Here is a 22,306-nt window from a genome sequence, read left to right on the forward strand (position 1 = left end):
CCTTACTGCATTGTTGGTGGGAGTGTAAACTTGTTCAACCACTTTGGAAAGTAGTATAGAGGTTCCTCAAAAGACTCCACATAGAGCTCCCCTATGACCCAGCAATCCCACTTTTGGGCGTTTACCCAAATAATCACAAACAAGACCATACTAAAGCTACCAGCACAACTATGTTTATTGCAGCATTATTTACCATAGCTAAGATATGGAACCAACCCAGATGCCCCTCAGTGGATGAATGGATTAAGAAAATGTGGTATATATACACAATGGAATTCTATGCCTCCATCAGAAAGAATGACACTGCCCCATTTGTTAGGAAATGGAAAGGCTTGGAAAAAATTATATTAAGTGAAGTAAGCCAGGCCCAAAGAAACATAGGTCCCATGGTTTCCCTTATTTGCAATAACTAGTATATATCTGAGACAAGCAGAAAAGGTCAGATAAGTTGATGTTAGGTGAAATGAACCCCAAGATAAGTATTCAAATGTTTTTTTTTTCTTTCTTATGATTGTTTCTAACATTTTTATAAGATGATTTCTTTGTTGCTTTGTATGTCCCTCCCCCACGGTATAACCCCTGCTTTCACTGTATTTGATGTTGGTATAATTTGTGGAGGGGAAGGGAAAAAACAAATCATTTAAATAATAATACAGGTGGACTCATTGCAACAATGAAATGTACAAGTCATTATGTCAAAAAATGAACTTTACAACTTTGGCCGGTTGGGGGGGTGAGGGAAGGTAGAGTGGGGCACGGGGGGAGATGGGAAGGGATGGGAAGGGGAAACAAAGGAGGAGGCAACAATGCTTGATAAGAAATGTACTCATTGGGGCTGAGAAGTTGGCTCAGTGGCACAGTGTTTGCCTCGTATGCATGAGGCCCTGGGTTCGATTCCTCAGCACCACATAAGCAGAAAAAAGCTGGAAGTGGCACTGTGGCTCAAGTGGTAGAGCGCTCGCCTTGAGCTAAAGAGCTGAGGGACAGAACCTAGGTCCTGATTTCAGGCCCCACAACCGACCAAAAAAAAAAAAAAAAAGAAATGTACTCATTATCTTGCCCATGTAATTGTAACCTCTCTGTACGGTATTTTCACAATAATAAAAAAAAAGACTAAATAAAAACTAAGCACAAGAAGTTAACAAAAGACATAGATACACAAACTTAGACAAACTTAGGGTCAGTAATATCTATTTTCAAACATAATTTCTAATTTTTTTCTGTACTGGGAATAGATCCTAGGGCCTCAAGATTGCTGGGCAAGAGCTCTAGCGCCTCAGCTATGCTTCCAGCCTTAAGGATTATTAAATTTTCTTTAACCTGTTTGAAGATAATTGCAAACACACGATCATTGGTCCTTTTATTTAAAGTCTCCTTTTTTAAAGCTTTTGCAGATGAAGATGACCCACATACAAACCAAACACAGGAGAGAGCCTCTGGGGAGACATTTTTTCTAAGCAAAGCAAATGAAGACTACCAGTGTTTTATCCAAATCAATTTATACCTATAGTTTCCACGTCAGAAAAGTAAATTCCATTTTCATGACCCTGAAGGGGCTAACAGGTGACTAAGAAAAAAAAACAGGACCTGTCCTTGAATATAAAAATTAGAATCACTCTGGTAGCCTAGCAATTGTGTCTAACAATACCTCTAGGCTTTGCTTCCAGTGCAAAGGATTCAGTTTTAGTAAAGAATTCTTTTCTCTTTCTTTTTTTCATAGAACATTGCAAACAATGGCCTATAAATCAAATTTAAATTTTAAAAAGTAATATCTAAGCACTTTCTATTACAGCTGTGAATTTTTTGTGTATTTTTGTTTTTACATAGGTATTAGGACCTAAACTTAGGGCCTCATTCTCTTACTTGGCTTTTCTGCTCAAGGCTGGAGCCTTGAGCCACAGTTCCATTACTGAGTTTTGCTGGTTATTTGAAGATAAGTCTCACAGACTTCCCTACCCTGGCTGGCGTCAAACCACAATTTTCAAATCTCAGCTTCCTGAGTAGCTCTGATTACAGGTGTAAGCTATTGGCAGCCAGCTTCATTCAATTTCTTCTCAAACAAATGATTTAAGGAGACTTACTCAATATTGAATTTTCAGTTTTGAAAACAGTTCTTCTTAGTCCCAGCCTCATTGTTCCTCCCAAATTGCCAGGATTGTGTTCAGGCATATCGATCACCTTAAAAACAAGACAGATTTGGTTTTCATGGTACACAAAAAATGTAACTTCCCAAATTTCAAGCTCAGAGTAATGAGTAAGCAGATTCTGTAAAGGAGAATGTCTGATCAGTTCTTCCAATGATCCTGTTCATTTTTCCTATGCTCCTCCTATTGGCTTCCTTTTCCTTCCTGTCATTCAAACCACTTGTAAAAAAAATTAAAATAAGAATCTACCAGGAGCACCTTTATGACCCCCTTCTATCATTACTCAAACTATCAGTTCCAAACAATAGTCACACTTTGAAGTTCTGAACTTCTGAGTCCTCTGTTTGGTATTCATACCACTCTTGTGATGACCTTCTTCCCAATACCCAATGAATTCCTTAAACACTTCCCTTAAGTAAACTGTCAGTGCTTCTAGAAAGGTATACTAAACTATCTCTTTATAGAAAACCCTTTCATTGTTAAAAGATGACTCATTTAAAAAATGCCATTTAAGCTTCTGACCCCCAGAATGTGCTAAAACAGACCTCAGAAACCTAAATGACATTCTTTTTGTGTGTGGGTGCCAATCCCAGGGCTTGAATTTAGGGTGGGACCACTGTCCCTGACCTTTTGTGCTCAAGACTTAGCACTCTACTAAGTAAGCCACAGCTGTACTTCTGACTATTTAGTGGTTAATTGGTGATAAGTCTCCTGGGCTTTCTTGCCTGGGCTAGCTTTGAACCACAACCCTCAGATCTCAGCCACCTGAGTAGTTAGGATTTACAGGTGTTAACCACCAGTGCCCAGCCTTAGTGGCATTCTTGATCTCTGTCTCCCCCCTCTCTCTCTTCTTGATCTCTCCCTCTCTCTCCCACCCCCCCTCCCTCGATTTCTCTCCCCTCCTAATATCTGATCTGTCAAGTCTTGTTAATTTACACACGAACACATATAGACATATACACAAACCAGACCCTCTTGCCCTAAATGAAACCATTCTTTTTTTTTTTTTAAGCTGGTCATGGGGCTTGAACTCTGGGCCTCTACTACTTGAGCCACAGCACCACTTCTGGCTTTTTCTGCTTATGTGGTGGTAAGGAATCGAACCCAGGGCCTATGCATGCAAGACAAGCACTCTACCACTGAGCCACCTTCCCAGCCCTGAAACCATTCTTAACCCCTGAGATTATTTATACCTCTAGTACCCAATATCAAGAAGTCCATAAGCTAGATGGGGTCCTCTATGACCTCACAGAACAAGGTTCTTCCTCATGTCTGCCTTCCCTCTGTTTGTGCCTGATGTGTGCTTCTGTGCAAGACTGGAGTGGGATTGCTACTCCTGGCCATTGCATTTCCAGCCCCAGGCATATGAATCTGCGCTAGAGCATGCACTAAATGAATACATAAATGAATGAATGAACTCAGACTAAATAATTTCAGCTTTATATCTGAAGTTACACCATAGAAATTCAGAAACAAGTGACTTTTAGACGGCACTTATGTGTATGCGCGTGCGCCTGTGCACATGTGCGCATGCACCAATAGTGGGGCTTGAACTCAGAGCCTCACACTCTTGCTTAGTTTTTCCTGTTCAAAGCTGGTGCTCTACCACTTGAGCCACACCTCCACTAACAAGTGAATTTAATTAAAATCTGTTCTCTCCGTCTGGAAATGCATCTCTTTTTTTCTCAGCGCTGTTCACTGTGCTCTCGCAGTTGTGTTTCATCTATTTCGTTGAAGTTGTTACAACAGATTACAGTTGGGTGAGTCAACCTGTGCTAATGGAATTGCTGAGGCTTCTCTCAGAAAACTTCCTTTCTTCCTCCGCACCCGACATGCTAAATGCCACATACTGCAAATCCTTGACAAGTGGAATTAGCTGAACAATTTCAAAGAAAAATGTGTAATCTTATCAATGCCCTAAAACTTTTAGAACAATCTGAACCCTGTGCCCAAAGCAAGCTCTAAGAGTCACTGAGGGTAGGGGTGGAAGAAAGCTTCATAACATCCCTCATTGGATAGTCTGCTCAATTTGAAATTTCTCTTGGCCAGGTTAGCTCTTTCCTATCTTCTGTGGTTGGCTAATTATGGCTAGATTAAGTATTACTGGACTGAGGTGAGAGAGGGCATTTGTTTCCACTTGATGAAGCTGAGTTGCTTATGTATATATTTTCCAGGAAAAAGACAGATAAGGTCACACCACCTGCCACACATTCATAAGAAATCCTAAACAGTATTTAGAGCCTAAACTTCCATTTAATTTCTATTAAGTTCAAACAATGTGAACTGTCTAGGCAGATTGTAAGAGTAAACTCCCTGGGTTTCTTGTTAAAAGTATACTATGGTTCATCAGTCAGTCCACTCTTACGGTGATGGTCCAACTATCCAGTCTTTGTTTTTTACCTGTTGCCAGTCCTGGAGCTTGAACTGAGCCTGGGCGTTGTCCCTGTGCTTTTGGGCACAAGGCTAGCACTCTATCACTTGAGCTACAGCTCTACTTCCAGCTTTTTTGGTGGTTAACAGGAGATAAAAGTCTCACAGAGTTTCTTATCCCAGCTGGCTTCTAGCTGCAATCTTCAGATCTCAGCCTCCTGAGTAGCCAGGCTCACAGGCATGAGCCACCAGAGTCCAGATATAAAGAGTCTTTGAATGTACTATGTTGTTGTTGACAAGTTTGGTATTCCAGAAATGTCTGGAGCCAAATGCTGTAATACTAGCTACTCAGGATGAGATCTGGAGACCTGCAGTTCAAAGCCAGCCCAGACAGAAAACTATGATACTCTATCTCCAAAATAACCAGCAAATAGCAAAGCTGGAGGCATGGCTCATGAGCAGGCAAGTTGAATGAGAGCAGAAGGTGCTGGGTTCAAACCTTGCTACCACAAAAAAACAAAAAGAAAGAAATATTCTAGTCTGAACCACTGAGAACAAGTAAAATTATCCAGAGAAAACTTGCCATTTGGGGGTATTTGGAATGAAATTGACAAATACTCCATAAAATAAAACAATTCCTTGCTGGGCACTGGTGGCTCACACCCGTAATCCTAGCTACTCAGGAGGCTGAGACCTAAGGATTGCAGTGCAAAGCCAGCCCAGGCAGGAATGTCTGTGAGACTCTTATCTCCCCACCAGAAAACTGAAGTGGCACTGTACCTCAAAGTGGTAGAGGGCTAGCCTTGAGCAAAATAGCTCAGGGACAGCACCTAGATCCTGAGTTCAAGCCCCATCAACAAAAAAGAAAAGAAAAGAATTCCAAAGCTGAAATGTGGTAGTAAGGATTGAGAGAAAGAGAACTCAGTGGATATTAAATGCTTCAAGCCATTAAGTATTCCTTCAACATAGGGAGAAATTTGAAAATTCAGGAATGGTGGTAACACTATTTAGAAACCTGTAGGCAAATACCAAGAGAAACAGCTAGAATAAGAGAAGGTAGTGGAGAAAGGGGTGAAAAGTGCTGTCATTTTCATTATAGACCTTCTGAATTGTTGGCTTTGTCCATATTGTTATTATAATGAAAACACAAGTTTAAGACATCACGTGTGAACTATTATTAAGACCTGACACAAGGGTATTAGTTCATACTGTCCATGTCATGTTCAGGAATAAGAAATATGACCTTGTAAAATGATAGCACAGAAAGAAATCCCAAGGTATGAGAGCCATGGTGATGCCCTGACTAAAATGTGCAACCACAGGAAGCAGTGGAGAAGGAGAATTTCGTTGAAGAACATGTGAAAGAGCAGGAAATTAGATCAACTCCAAATGATGTCCAGAGAAGCAGGGAACAGAAAAGTAGACTGAGAGCTGGCAGGGAAGGTTCCATGGAGAGAGATCTCTGGGCTTCAGCCAGGCATACCCATCCCACACAAAGAACAACCTAGGATGGGTACAGCCTGGGGAATCCACTCTGGGAATGGAAGGCTGGAGCAAGGTGAACAGAGAACATATTGCCTTTCTGCCCACGACTGGCACAAAGCTACCCCACAGAGTTAACAGACAATGCAGCTCCAAAGAATGGTGGCTGATGGGCCCTCAGGTTATAAGCAGACTGATTCAACAAGAAAAAACCAAAACACCTTTGTTCCTTGCATTCACTTCTTACACACACACACACACACACACACACACACACACACACACACACACACACACACACACACACACACACACACACACACACACACACACACACACAGCCTGAAACAGAACACCACAGTTTCAACACACACACACACACACACACACACACACACACACACACACACACACACACACACACACAGCCTGAAACAGAACACCACAGTTTCAAAATATGCCTATTGAACCATTGTCACATGATCAAAAAACCTCAAGTATACTTTAGATTTTTATTCCAGTATACCCTAGATTTTGCATCTTAAGTGCTTTTTCCATTGGAAAACAATAGCGTTGGCCTCTCTAATTTGACTGAAATGATAGCTGTCATCCGATCCCTTGATCTGTCCTTTCCGTGGAACTGAGCCACACAGCATAAGAAAAATAAAAATGATCAATAAGTAATAAAGCCTTAGGAGACGTAAAAGTAGCACAAAAGGATAAAATATGGCACTAATTAACCTTTACTAATGTCTTCTGCAACCCTCAATAAAAGTGTAAGGGGTTCAAGTCTCTCAGTGACCCAGGTGCCTTAAACAACGAAGTTTAAGGAAATTATATTCTCTTATCACCAATGAACTTCCTCATAGTGGTGTGTTTGGGGCCTACTTGACCCAGCCTTGCCTTTGAGTATTTCTATTTCACCTGGGGACAACAGGAAAGTCTACCTATCAGCAGACCATTTCAGGTCTCTTGGACACCTAACACTGGTTCACTCAGACTTACAAAATTGATCCTTTGCAAAGATTTCCTGCCCTGTTCTTCTCCTTTGGCCCATTAGATTTCTCTGATTTTTTAAATTAATAAGTTTTTTATTGTGAAAATACTGTACAGAGGGGTTACAATTACATGAATAAGGTAATGAGTACATTTCTTATCAAGCATTGTTGCCTCCTACTTTGTTTCCCCTTATCATCCTTGCCCTCCTATCCCCCCTCCCACCGCAAAAGTTGTAAAGTTCGTTTTTCAACCTAACGTCTTGTACATCTCATTGTTGCAATGATTTTTTTAAGCTCTACTCTGATTTGAATTCGGGATAAATCATGCACAAGTTATACATACAGTATAATCCAGCTTTCTATCAGTAGTACACTACTAATGCTACCTGTCCTAGCAACCTCTGTCGCTGCAGATCAAATTAAAGTCTCCACGGTGTTATTTGGGTCTTACCTTCTGCAGGAGCACAGCTAGATTGAGCTCTCCTCATGGATTCTAACTACAAGTATCCAATGCTTGAGGATTCTCCCTTTTCCTCTCACCTCCCAACCACACAGTTCAATTCTTGACTAATGTCCTAAAGATGCCTTCTCCAAACCATTCCACAAGAGTCCATGCTTTAGGGGTACTATCTAGTTGTTCTCCCTATCATACTCATAATTAATACCAGTGCTATGTTCACTATATAAAAACCAAGCATAGCCAGACACTGGTGACTCAGGCCTGTAATCCCAACTACTCAGGAGACTGAGATCTGAGGACCATGGATTGAAGCCAGCCCAGGCAGGAAAGTACATGAGATTCTGATCACTAATATAATCACCAAAAAGCAGTAGAGTATTAGTCTTGAGCAAAAAGAGCTCAGGGATAGCACCCAGGCCTTGAGTTCAATTCCCAGGACCAGCATTAAAAACAAAACAACCACCAACAAATCTTAGCATAAAAAGTTGAAAAACATGGATTCACAAAAACTTGGGTAGAAGGTCAGAGATATATCTCTTTTTTTTTGTTTTTGGTCCGCTCATGGGGCCTGAATTCTGGGCCTGGATGCTGTCCCTCAGCTCTTCAGCTCAAGGCTAGCACTCTACCACTTGAGCCACAGAACCACTTCCAGCTTTCTTCTTTTTGCTTATGTGGTGCTGAGGGATTGAACCCACGGCCTCATGCATGCAAGGCAAGCACTCTACCACTGAGCCACCTTCCCAGCCTGAGATATATCATTTTTAAAAGTAATTTCTAAAGACTTTTTTTCTGTACTAGGGATTCAGCCTAATAATTTTTATACATTGTTTATTTTCAGTCAGTCCTTGGAGGAGATGTCCACATCGTAGTCCTGGGAACATAAGAACTTGAAACCTCACTTGGTCAAAGGCTCACAGATGTGATAAAGACTCCTGGGAGTCTTCCTGCTATGGCATGGCATGGCTGATGGCATCATATGGGCAAAGAAAGACAGAGGGAAAGATTTAAGTATTTCTATATAAGGACCCACCCTCTCAATAGAAGATTATCCTAGGTTATAATGGTAACCTCTGTGTAACCACATGGACTTTTAAAAATGGGAGGGAGCCAGGCACTGGTTGCTCATGCCTAGAATCTTAGTTACTCAGGAGGCTGAGACTGCAGGATCATAGCTGTAAGTTAGCCCAAGTAGGCAAGTCTGTAAGACACTTATCTCCAATTAACCACCAAAAAGTTGAAAATGGAGCTGTGCCTCAAGTGATAGAGTGCCAGCCTTAGGTGAAAAAGCTAAGGGACAATGCCCAGGCCCTGAGTTCGAGCCTTAGGACTGGCACACATGTGCATGCACACACACACACACACACACACACATATGCAGGCACACACACATGCACTCATACAGACACAGAAGGAGGCAGAGGAAGAGGGGTTGGAAACAGAAGGAGCCATGATGATGAGACAGAGGTAAGAGACAGAGATTGGAAGATGCTGCCCTGTTAACTTTGAGGATGGAGGCTGGAGCTGTGAATAAGTGCCCTATAGATGATAAAATAAAAACTGTTCTACTAGAACTTTCAGAAGCCTGTCCACCCACTTTGTACTTCTGACTTCCAGGACTGAAGGACAATAGATTTCTGTTGTTTCAAGTCACTGTTTGTGGTCATTTGTTATAGCAGCAATAAGAACCTAATGCAGTCCTTAGCTATACCTATAGACCAGAGGGAAGAACAGCAGCCATTTCAAAGCAGTGCAGCTTCAAGAAATTCAAGAAGTCATGGGAGTCAGGTGCCTAGGGTAATACAGTGCCTTTGGTAAAGAACAAAACAAAAATCCTCAGTAAGCACGGGTTATGAGCCAGAGGCCCCTGGGAACACCAGACCTGAAGACAAACATAAGCAGGCCTGAACAGTGAGACTCACAGGGTCAGGCAAAAGCTAGAAATAGTTAAGAAAATGAACTCTACCTGAGGGTCCATGGAGGGCAGATACCAGGTAAGGACCAGATAAAGGGACAGGTAAGTTGAAAGGGACAGGTAAGCTGTCCCTTTCAGAGATTAACTATAATTTGGTATAAAGGGTATGATCTTGTATAACAAGAACATATGACAACATTTCACACCCATCTTGTTTTGCAAGGTCTGGGGACATTAGTTAACACTGTACCACACTCTTCCCAATGGGAAATTTTTCAAGTAATCCATGCTGCTGACTTTGCACTGAGTAACACAGCCATAGAAGCCTAGAGTTCCCAGAACTTTCAGAATAAGTTCTCAGGAAATTATTCTGAAAAAAAATAAGTTCCTGAAAAAAATTAAGTCCGTTCAAAGATCAAGCAATTGAACAGCAAAGTGATAAATAACCTTTGCCTCTCCATTTTTTCCATTACCAACCTTGTACCTGTCATTATTCTCCCTTCTTTCATTTCAAAATGCACTCTTGTGAACACACCCTACATTTATCGCTTGTCTCCATATAGTTTTAGTTAATGTTTCATGAGGATATCTATTAGTGGATTTTGTGTTTCTGACTGCAGGTTTACCCTCATGCTTTGAATCGGTGTGTAAAGAGGAAAATAAGGCATGAGAGAAGTCTCTGGAGATGAGCAAGCAAAACACAGAGAAGACCCACAAGTTGTTTTCCAAGGTCTGTCAGCATTTGTTATAAGCCTTAGTTCTGACAAGCAGAATTTAATCAGAGTTTTTCCCCTTGAAATGAGAGAACTAGTAGTCAACATTGTTCCAAAAGTGCTTCTTAGAATGTATATGTACATGTATTTTATACATATATATCATCTATATTACATATGATATGTGCTGTGTGTTAAGGAAATGTGACATGTCATATAATATATCAATAGTAAAATTAGATAGTTATTCAAATCATTTCTTCAGTAGAGAGATGAGAAATATAATAAGCATCCATCACTTTAGCTCACAAGTGATCATTTGAGAGAATACATCATGATATAAGATGCTATCTCAGAGGCAGGTGGCTTCTAGCTGAGCCACCTGAGGAGGCTGAGAGCTGAGGATCACAGTTCAAAGCCAGCCCGGGCAGGAAAGTCAGTGAGACTCTTCTCCACTAAAACTATCAAAAAATCTGGAGGTAGAGCTGGTAGAACACTAGCCTTGAGAAAAAAAAGCTCAAGGACCAAAAAAGAAATCTCAAGGACAGAACCCAGCCACTAAGTTCAAGCCCCAGGACCAGCAGACAAGAAAAAGTGGTATCTCAACAACCAGAGAGGTTTGAATATGGTCTGTGGTAACAGCACCATGGTTATGTAGGAGAATATCTTTTTCTTTATAAGACACATGCTAACATATTTAGAAGAAGCTAGTGGATATCCACAAATTATTCCCAAATAGTTTAGGGGAGAAAATATGGGTCCAGAGAAAGAAAAAAATGTGGAAATGCTAACAATGAATCTAATGAAAAGGTTCATTTTACTATTCTTGCCACTTTAATGAAGATTTAAAATATTTGTGTGTGTGTGTGTTCACACGTGTGCCCGTGCACTCGTGCGGGTCCCCCCCCCCCCATGCACAGGTCCTGGGGGTTGAATTCAGGGCCTGGGCACTGTCTCTGAGCTTCTTTTGCTCAAGGCTAGTGCTATACCACTTGAGCCACAAGTTTCATTTCAGCTTAAGAGTCTCATGGGCTTTCCTGCCCAGGCTGGCTTTGAACCACGATCCTCAGATCTCAGCTTCGGGAGTAGCTAGGATTACAGGAATAAGCAACCAGTGTCCACTGTTTAAAATATTTTTAAAAGATGTTAAGGATTCCAGAAAATGGAAATGTGGCTTTTGTTGTTGTTGTTGGCAGTAGTGACAGTAGTGTTTATTTTGCTTCTGTTTTTCTTTTTAGAGGAGACAAAGGGGGACTGCAGAAAGGGAGGTAGGAAGCATGAATAAAGTCAGTCATGCTATTCAAAATACACTATGTGAAAAATGAACTGTGTAACTTGTGGGCAGGAAAGGGAAATTGGGAGAGAGTAAAGAAAGGGGTTACACTGTCCGAGAAAGAAATGTACTCATTATCTGACTTATGAAATAGTAACTTCTCTGTACATCACCTTAATAATAACAATAAAATTATACTTTAAAAAGCCGTATTACAAAGAGACTTATAAGAGAACAAACAAACAGATTAAGTCCTTCAAAAACAAACACTAAAAACTTTTAGAAGCATTACAGTGAAGGGTTTTAAGATCTAGTCAAATAGCGGCAATTCTGTATTCCAAATAAAATCCTTAGTTTAAAAAAAAAAGATGTTAAGGGAAAAAATATGTTATGATTTTCACAAAAGCCTTCTTTATTCCATGAGAACAAATTCAACATGGAAAAACAATAGACATTTTCTAAAATCTTTATTTAAATGCATTGCTGGGCTGGGAAGGTGGCTCAGTGGTAGAGCGCTTGCCTTGCATGCATGAGGCCCTGGGTTTGATTCCTCAGCACCACATAAGCAGAAAAACTTGGAAGTGGCGCTGTGGCTCAATTGGTGGAGTGCTAGCCTTGAGCTGAAGAGCTGAGGGACAGCGCCTGGCTTAACTTTCAGGTGGCTCACGCCGTAATCCTAAATACTCAGGAAGCTGAGATCTGAAGATCATGGTTCAAAGTCAGCCCAGGCAAGAAAGTCCATGAGACTATCATTAGCTCCAATAAACCACTAGAAAACCGGCAGTGGCACTGTGGCTCAAGTGGTAGAGCACTTGCCTTGAGCTGAAGAGCTGAGGGACAGCACCCAGGCCCAGAGTTCAAGCCCCACGGCCAACAAAAAAATAAAAAATCACAATGTCTGTCATAACTCCAACCAGTGAGTTAATACATAGTGTACACTGGAGCATACCAGAGATAAATATAGTGTAATAAAATAACAACACTTGCAAGACAGCAAAGACACATGGAATGAGAAATGCTCAGGACTGGTGGGAAGCTTTAAAGGAAGTCTATAAGATTTTACATTTGTTCTACAACGGAAATAGGTCCTAGAATTTTAGAGCTAGAAAAACATCCAGGAGAAATATTGTCTGATATTTCAAGCCTGAATTTGAAGGTGATATAATGCTGGCCAGAGAAAATGACACATGTGGAAATGTACATGTGTTTAAAAGCTGTTAAGTGCTATTGAAGTCTATCTGGAAGCTTTCTCTGTGAGTTACAATCAGCATTAATGATCAATGGCCCCTGGAAATGTCCTAGTTATTCCATGAAATGCTTTCCAGTAGAAATCAATTTTGTCTCTAATTTTAAATCCTGGTAGTTACAAAAAGTTTCAAGTATTTCTAATTGTCTAAGAAGATGACAACTGTTTTTTACAACTTGATAGAAATATATATTTCTACACATATATATATACACACATGTGTATGTCTGTGTATGTGTATTTTTGTGTGTGCATATATATATATATATATATATATTATTCTGGTACAGACTGAATAGACACACACATACACATATGGATGAGAAGCAAAAAGTCATGGAAACAGTAACGAAAAAGTTACAAATAAAAGACCATGTCACTCAGTAAACTTGCTTTGCCAAGTAAAAGCACAAATTATCATGTATCTTCTTCCCATTTCTTAAGCCTGCTTCTGAAGCAACACGTTTTTATTCATTCATGTATTCAAATATTGGAACACTTAGCACATACATGACTCAGAAGGACTTCAAGAACCATTCTGTGCTGGGGTTTTTTTTTGCACCCAACATTGGGCTTGAACTCAGGGCCTGAGTACTGTTCTTGAGCTTTTGTGCTCAAGACTAGTGCTTTGCCACTTGAGCCACATCTCCACTTCCAGATTTTGTGGCAGATTAATTAGAGAATAAGAGCCTCATGGACTTTCCTGCCCGGGCTGGATTTGAATCATGATCTTCAGATCTTAGCCCCCTTAGTAGCAAGGATTACAGGCATAACCACCAGTGCACAGACCATACTGTGCTTTTTTTTAAGTCATACAATATTGTCCTTCTGTGACAGCAATTTTTTCTAAATATGAAGATTTTTCAAGCTGAAATATGAAGCTACACTGAAAATAGTATTCCATAGAAAAGCTTTCTGAAATATGAACTGTGGGTAAATAATCATAATTCTACACTGAAGGGAAAATATAATCTAAGGGAAAAAAAACATTCAGGCTTACTCTTGGGACTCTGAACCATTAAGCAACTGTTGAGATGGCCCTTTATTGGATCTTGACCTTAATTAAGAGGTTCATGAAGTCTTCTGCTTGGGTTTCAAAAACCATTAATAATTAGCCTTAAATGGCAAACAAAAGGAAAATTTCATAATCTGGGTGGTGTGTCTGTAGAGACTATAAAAGTCGCATGATTCTTCTCAGCTCTTCATGCACTTACTCGGTTCTTCTAAGTGGCTCCACTGTTGGGTGACCAGGTCAGTGTGATCTTAGTACCACCTAGAGCTTCTTTTGCTTGCAATAATACTTTGCTTCCTTTTAGAATGGAATGACAGCTCAATGATCTGGAGAGAAAGTGAGCTGGTGCTATCTAAAGATATCACCAGGGAAACTTAAGATGCCAACAGCTGGAGTCAGGTACTCCTCAAGATTACAGCCTACAGAGTATAGACTATGTAAATGAAAAAGTGCATGCTGTTACTTTACTAAGCAAAATATTTGTCTCTGGGGACTATTTTCTCACAGATGTATTCTGTCTGAGTAGACATTCAACTAAACGACAATGATGATGGTAGTGATGGTGGGCTCTATGTGTGCTGCTAGGAATAGAACCCAAGGCCTTGTGCATACGGGTATTGTGCTACACCTCCAGAGGCACAATAATTGCTTTCAAAGAGTGTTGATAAGTACTGATGATGTTCCCATTATGATCCTCTCTTCTCCTTCCCTCTCTTATCCTTCCCTCTCTTATCCTTATTCTCCTCTAACCTTTGCCCAAACAGTGCCTAATAGTACTAAAATCTTGACAACACTCAGCATATAACTCTGAGCTTTTTGGTAAGTTCTTTTTCTTCCCAAATGTACAGAACACGAGAATGAGTGCTAAAAAGTCTCCTGAAGAACTAAAGAACATTTTCAAAAAATATGCAGCCAAAGAAGGTGATCCAGACCAGCTGTCAAAGGATGAGCTGAAGCTATTGATTCAGGCTGAATTCCCCAGTCTACTCAAAGTAAGTACCCATCTGTACTACATGGAGAACTAGCTGCTGATGGTGGGAGGGGAGAAGAGGAGCTCTTGTAGGATCTGAGGGCTGACTCTGAGATGCTAACCAGAGATCTGTGGGTAGGGACAACCTTAAGTAGATGAGGGATGAGGTGCCCTGTTGCTGATGTACTATGCTGATGTACTATGACCTGACTATGTCAGGTCAATGCATAGAGTGAGTAAAGCAAGCTCCTATTTTCTCTTCTTGCTCCAAAAGTCCATTTAATATAGTAAATGGATTCCTCTAGCCACTTCTTTGGCTAGAGAATGTGTTAGATATTATACTAATAACCACACATACTACAACTGATTTTAGCCCAAAGGCCAAGAAGCAATAAAAAGGTACTTTTTAATTAAAAACAGACAAAACTTGGAGAAGTATTAAAATTTTTAAAGCCTTTAAATTTTTTCCAAAAGGAAGAAAAGTAATCTACCAGGAAAGTGTACATAATCAATGGTAAGAGTGGTAAATTTTTCTGTATTTTGTGTATTTCCTATAAAAGGACAGACTATTATAATTTGGGGGGGGGAGTACAAAGACTAATGGCAAGCTCTGAAAGTCAGCTTATAGGTACCAAACAAATTTGCATAAGAATTGCTAAAGTTTTTATTTTGCCCATGTAATTGTTACCCCTCTGTACAGTATTTTCACAGTAAAGCAATAATTGCTAAAGTTTGACAGCTACACTATTTATACCATTACCTTCTATCGAAGATGAGACTGCATATTTATAAACATATGAACAACTAAGAGTTTAGTCCAAGTATCTTTGTAGGAATCCTAACAGTTAAAATATATCTTGCCTATCTGTTGCATAAGAAACTGAATATAGGCCAGATGCCAGTGGCTCATGCTTGTAATCCTAGCTATTAAGAAAGCTGAGATCTGAGAATCATGGCTCAAAGCCAGCCCAGGCAGGAAAGTCCATGAGACTTATCTCCAATAAATCACTCAGAAAAAGCCAGAAGTAGTGCTGTGGCTCAAGTGGTAGAGCACTAGCCTTGAGCAAAAGAAAATCAGGAACAGTGCCCAGACCCTAAGTTCAAGCCCTAGGATCAGCACCCCCCCCCAAAAAAAAAAGGAGATGGTAAATTTAACTATGTGTATATGTATATGTGTTTTGTTGCTGATGTTTTACTATCGTTTTGAAACAAATATCATTACATAGCCCACTCAGTCTATAGCCCAGCTAGCCTTGAACTAATGATCTAATTGTCTCTGTCTCCCAAATGCTAGGATTATAGTGCATACCACCACACTTGGCAAATGTTCTACGGGCTGTATGTCTTGTTTTGTTGGGGTTTTTTTTGTTTGATTTTGTATGCTGGCACTGGGGCTTGACTAAGGAACTAAGCACTGTCACTGAGCTTTTCTGTTAAGGCTACTGCTCTACCACTTGAGTCACAGCTCCACTTCTAGCTTCTTTTTGGTAATTTATTTGAGTTTATTATTTGGTAGTTTATTGGAGTTTCACAGACTTGCATGCTTGGCCTGGCTTCAAACCACAGTCCTCAGATCCCAGTCTTTAGCGTAGTTAAGATTATAGGCAAGAGCCACTGGCATCAGGCTTATATGGTTTTTAAATAAAATTTTATGTATGTTCAGATATAGATAATTTGAAGCAGATCTAAATGAAACTGTTATTTCCATAGGTTTCTTAAGTGCTATTTCGCCACAGACTGCTACTTAAAAAGGCCAAGTAGCAACGTTAAAATTTGAGTTTCATGACAGAAACAAAAAATAAAAAGTCTGCTTCAGACACCACAGGAATAACAATCATTGAAAAGCCTATGATTTCAGGTGACATTTCAAGCAGTGGCTCTCAAGCCTGGTCCCTGACAAGAGAGAGAACCTGTTGGAAATACAGATTCCCAGGCCTTCCCCACCTAGTGAGTTATCAGCTCTGGGTAGGGCTGGCCATCTGTGTTTACTAAGGTCAGTATGCTCATGAAGGTGATCCTGACATGCTAAAGCATGTGAGCCAGCAACCAAAGTCATCTTGGATACCCTAGAGGAGAGCCACAGGCCAGAGTTTGAGAAAAGCTAGGGTGATGTCTCCATTACAAGGCTGTGCTCTAAAGTTCATGTTGGAACCTCAAGTCCTCTGCTAACTAGCTAGAAAGTTAGTGGCTTTCTCTGGGATTCAGTTTCCTCACCTACAAAGTAGATTTTGCTGGGTTCTGGTAGCTCATAACAATAATCCTAGTTATTCGGGAAGTTGAGATCTGAGGATCACAGTCCACGCAGGAAAGTCTATGAGATTTTTTTTTTTTGCTTTATGTTTTGTTTTGTTTTGATTGCCAGTCCGGGGGCTTGAACTCAGGGCCTGGGCACTGTCCTGGGAGCTTCTTTTGCTCTAGGCTAGCACTCTACCACTTGAGCCACAGTGCCACTTCTGGCTTTTTCTATTTATGTGATACTGAGGAATTGAACTCAGGGATTCATGCATGCTAGGCAAGCACTCTACCACTAAGCCCACATTCTCAGCTTTCCATTAGATTCTTTAAAAAAAAAAAACACACATTTTTTTTTTTTTGATCGGTCATGGGGCTTGAACCCTGGGCCTGGGTGCTGTCCCTCAGTTCTTCAGTTCAAGGCGAGCACTCTACCACTTGAACCACAGTGCCACTTCCGGCTTTCTGAGTGGTTTATTGGAGATAAGAGTTTCACAGACTTTCCTGCCTAGGCTGGCTTTGAACTGCGATCCTCAGATATCAGCCTCCAAAGTAGCTAGGATTACAGGTGTGAGCCACAGGGCACACGTCTTCCATTAGATTCTTATATCCAATTAACCTCCAAAGCAGGAAGTAGAGCTATGGCTCAAGTGGTAGAGTACCAGCCTTACCATAAAAAGTGAAGGGATACTGCTCAAGTCCTGAGTTCAAGTTCTAGGATCAACACACACACACACACACACACACACACACACACACACACACAGAATCACCCTACAGGGTGGCTAGGTGGAGGGTACAGGCTACCCTAAAGGCTTCAGCTTCAACACAGTACAAGCAAGTGGGTGCTCATTGCCTGCTTCCACTAGCTATATGCTAGCCATAGGCTTGAAACCCAAGACAAAGCAACTCCTAGGAAAACCTTGGGGCCGGAGTCCTCAGCTATTTGTGGTCTGTGGGTAGTCTGGTAAAAGCCCATGGACCCCTACGCTGAAAAAGGACAAAATCAAATTTAAAATATGCCAAAATTGTTGCAATGGGTCACTGCAACAATGAGATGTACAAGTCGTTATGTCGAAAACGAACTTTACAACTTTGGTGCAGGAGGGGGAGCGGACGGGGAGGACTGGGTGGGGGGTGGGGGGAGGCTGGGAAGGGATGGGAAGGGGAAACAAAGGAGGAGGCTACAATGCTTGATAAGAAATGTATTCGTTATCTTGCCCATGTAATTGTAACCCCTCTGTACAGTATTTTCACAATAAAAAATAAAAGATAAAGAATTCAAAAAAATATGCCAAAATTGGGTACCCATGGCTGCCACCTGTAATCCTAGCTACTTGGGAGGCTGAGATCTAAGGATCGCAGTTCAAAGCCAGCCTAGGCAGGAAAATCTGTAAGATTCTTATCTCCAATTAGCCACCAAAGGAAGCCATAAGTGGAGCCCAAGTGGTAGAATTTTTGCCTTGAACAAAAAAGCCTAGGGATAGTATATAGCCCCTGAGTTCAAGCCCCAGGACTGGCACCAAAAAAAAGCCAAAATATTATTAAACAATACATGTGTAAGAGTGGAAAAAAGAAAGTACCTAGGTGTGTGACATGAACTGATACCACAATTAGCACCAGCTTTTCCACCTCTATCAGTAGCCTGTGCCTGGAAATTCACAAGACCTTCTGGAATAAATGTTGCCATGCCCCATATCCCAGAATTGTGTAGGGTTATCTAATTCCATTTCATTTCTCCCTCATCCTTTTGTCTAAAACCAGGTTGTAAGCAGCCTAGATGACCTCTTTAAAGAACTGGACAAGAATGGAGATGGAGAAGTTAGTTTTGAAGAATTCCAAGTGCTAGTCACAAAGATATCCCAGTGAAGAAAACAACATCCTAAGCCCTGGAAATCTTTCTGATGTGGAATTACTAACATCTCTGGTTGAATTCTTTGATTATAATGATCTGACTATGAGGCTCCAGTTATAGTTAATAAAGATATCCTTGGATTAAGTCTCCTTTTGCTGAGTACTGACTCATTATAACTTAATTTAAAAATAAGCCAAGTGATTTGCAGGGAAATAGATGGAACTAGAAGGAATCATGTTGAGCGAGGTAAGCCAAGAATGAAGAGACAAACGGTACATGGTCTCCCTCATAAGTGGATGCTAAATCCAAAAGGTTAGGTGATACGACAAAACTAACAGGACTTAAGAAACAAAGAACTCCCGCTCATCTGGTTGAACCACTACTAAATATCCTCATGCTGCTGATCACAAATATGGTATATAACATGTGAACACTGTTATATATTACAGACTGTGGTAGACAATTTGCTCCAGGGAAGTTAGAATGAACTTGTGACTTTGAAATTATGTAATCATTTAATCACAATAAAAAAAAAAAAAAAAAAAAGAACCTCGGGGAAGGGAGGGAGGGAGGGGATGGTAGGGGGAAAACAATGGAGGGGGTAACAATGTTCAAGAGGAAGTGTACTCATAACCTCACTCATGTAACTGTAACCCTCTGTATAGTAGCTTTACAATAAAAAAAAAAAAAAAAAGAAAGAAAAAAAAAAAAATAAGCCAAGTGCTGGTGGCTGGGTACTGATGGCTCACACCTTTAATCCTAGCTTCTCAGAAGGCTAAAATCTGAGAATAAAAGTTCAAAGCAAGACCAGATAAGGAAGTCCATGAGATTATTACCTCCAATTAACCACTAGAAAACCAGAAATGGAGCTGTGACTCTAAGTGGTAGAGCATTAGCCCTGAGTAGAAAAACTCAAGGATTGTGCCCAGGCCCTGAGTTCAAGCCCCAGGACCAGCACAAAATATTACAATAATAACTTTAATCTGATTCATCTAATCTTAAGGTTTAAAAGAATGGAAAAAAAAAAAAAAGGTTTAAAAGAATGGGACTTAGCATCTTTTTTTTTTTTTTTTTTTTTTTGGGTCCGGTCGTGGGGCCTGAACTCGGCCTGGGCGCTGTCCCTCAGCTCTTCAGCTCAAGGCTAGCACTCTACCCTTGAGCCACAGCGCCACTTCCGGCTTTTTTCTTTTTGCTTATGTGGTGCTGAGGAATCGAACCCAGGGCCTCAGGCATGCAAGGCAAGTGCTTTACCACTGAGCCACCTTCCCAGCCCCTTAGCATCATCTTATATGATCATATGTACACAGTTTTTTTTTTTTTAACTTTTCTGCTTGTCTTAGACATATACTAGTTATTGCAAATAAGGAAAACCATGGGACCTATGTTTCTTTGGGCCTGGCTTACTTCATTCCATTCCTAACAAATGGGGCGGTGTCATTCTTTCTGATGGAGGCATAGAATTCCATTATATAGGGAAGAGGCGCTGTAGCTCAAGTGGTAGAGCACTAGTCTTGAGCTGAAGAGCTGAGGGACAGCGCCCAGGCCCAGAGTTCAAGCCCCACGACTGACAAAAAAAAAAAAAACAGAATTCCATTATATATATATATATATATATATAAGAAAATGTGGTATATATATATATATATATATATATATATATATATATATATATATATATATATATACCACATTTTCTTGATCCATTCATCTACTGAGGGGCATCTGGGTTGGTGTGCTTATAAGGTAACATATGATTTTTTTTATTTCTTTTGTATGTTCTTCCCCCATGGTATAACCCCTGTTTTCACTGTATTTGATTCCGGTGCCCTGCATCTTATATATACATTTTTCTAATTTGGGGAAGGGAAGGGAAATAACAAAATGCTGAAATAAGGATACAGGTTGACGCATTGTAACAATGAGATATACAAGACACTATGCTGAAAATGAACTTTACAACTTGGTGGGGGGAGGGGGGGAGTGGGAGAGGTGGGGAGGGAAGGATGGTAGGGGAAAAGCAAAGGAGGGAGTAACAATGTTCGATAGGAAATGTACTCATTACTTTACTCATGTAACTGTAACCCCTCTGTACAGTATCTTTACAATAAAAATATATATTTAAAAATGGGACTTAGGGGGGCTGGGAAGGTGACTCAGTGGTAGAGCGCTTGCCTTGCATGCTCGAGGCCCTGGGTTCGATTCCTCAGCACCACATAAGCAAAAAGAAAAAAGCCGGAAGTGGCGCTGTGGCTCAAGTGGTAGAGCGCTAGCCTTGAGCTGAAGGGCTGAGGGACAGCGCCCAGGCCCAGAGTTTAGGCCCCACGACTGGACCCAAAAAAAAAAATGGGACTTAGGAAGTAGCTGAGGGGTAGAGTGTTTGCCTAAGCTCATGAGGACCTGGATTTGATCATCAGCACTGCAAAACACAAAAGATTTTTTAAGCCAGGAGCAGGTGGCTCAGGCCTATAATCGTACTCAGGAAGCTGAGATCTGAGGATCAGAGTTCAAAGCCAGCCTGGGCAGGAAATGAGACTCTTATCCCTAATTAACCAGCAAAAAGTGAAAGCAAAGCTGTGGCTTAAGTGGTAAAGCACTAGCCTTGAGCAAAAAAACTGAGAGTACACTGAGTTCAAGCATGTCAGTACACACACACACACACACACACACACACACACACACACACACACACACACACACACACACACACACACACACACACACACACACACACACACACACACACACACACACACACACACACACACACACACACACACAGGTTTAAAGAAATAAGAGGCCAGGAATTGCTCTATGACCTTGCCCCAAGACCACAATGGAAGGAATACTGAAGCAAGTTTACTTTATCCACTTTTCCAGGAGAATAACTATGTTCCTTGCTCACCCTCAACTACTGGTTCTTGGCATCACTTCCAATTCCAAGTTTTTTGTGTAGGCAGGTCCTAGGGCTTGAGCCTGAGCACTGTCTCTGAACTTTTGTACTCAAGGCTAATGCCCTACCACTTGAGCCACAGCTCCACTTCCAGCTTTTCTGTGTTGGTTAATCGGAGAAAAGAGTCTCCTGCCCAGGCTGGCTTTAAACTGCAATCCTCAGACCTCAGCTTCCTGAGTATCTAGGATTACAGGCGTTGAGCCACCAGCACTGAACTAACAACTCATTTTGCACTGTTCAATGCCTAGCAAGGAACATACTTCCAAAACATACACTTGTCTTTAGGTCATCTCCCGGTACTCACTGTGCTTTGTTTAATGAACAGCCCTTGAAGGAATAGAAGGAACACAAGGCTCTAAAAACCAAATTGCCAAGCTTTAATTCTGCAGTTGACATTAGAAAACTATGGGACTACTGCCACTTCAAAATGGAGAAAATGGTAAAAATGAATAGTTTTCAACTATACAAGCCCTCCCAAAGACTACACTAACCTTAGATGAGAATCACTGCTTACAAAGAAAGGTCTTTGACTCCAAAAGTTTCTTTAACCAAGTGGATTCAATAGTGTAAACTAGGCTAGGTACTGGTGGCTCATGCCTGTAATCCTTGCTACTCACAAGGCTGAAATCTGAGGATTGGAGTTCAAAGCCAGCCTGGAGCAGGGAAGTCAGTAAGACTCTCACCTCCAA

General features: G+C 40.9%; 2 protein-coding genes and 1 pseudogene across 7 annotated transcripts in view; 1 reads left to right on the forward strand and 2 right to left on the reverse strand.

Moving 5' to 3' along the window:
- The window catches only part of Ctps2 (CTP synthase 2), a 102,676-nt gene that overhangs the window by 33,052 nt on the left and 47,318 nt on the right, over positions 1-22,306 (reverse strand). For all 6 annotated transcript variants that reach the window (XM_042680449.1, XM_042680451.1, XM_042680452.1 and 3 more), the window contains one exon: positions 2,082-2,178. In XM_042680449.1, the coding sequence (XP_042536383.1) occupies positions 2,082-2,178 (97 nt within the window). The remainder of the gene's footprint in view (positions 1-2,081; positions 2,179-22,306) is intronic.
- Positions 13,767-18,789, forward strand: S100g (S100 calcium binding protein G). The gene is made up of 3 exons (XM_042680453.1): positions 13,767-13,849; positions 14,459-14,602; positions 18,577-18,789. Exons 2-3 carry the CDS (start codon positions 14,468-14,470, stop codon positions 18,679-18,681), a joined length of 240 nt encoding a protein of 79 aa, XP_042536387.1. The 5' UTR covers positions 13,767-13,849; positions 14,459-14,467; the 3' UTR covers positions 18,682-18,789.
- LOC122108567 lies at positions 14,770-14,973 on the reverse strand (annotated as a pseudogene).

This window comes from Dipodomys spectabilis, unplaced genomic scaffold (genome assembly GCF_019054845.1).
Source record: "Dipodomys spectabilis isolate Male_0828 unplaced genomic scaffold, ASM1905484v1 ptg000061l, whole genome shotgun sequence".
Taxonomy (NCBI): Eukaryota; Metazoa; Chordata; class Mammalia; order Rodentia; family Heteromyidae; genus Dipodomys; species Dipodomys spectabilis.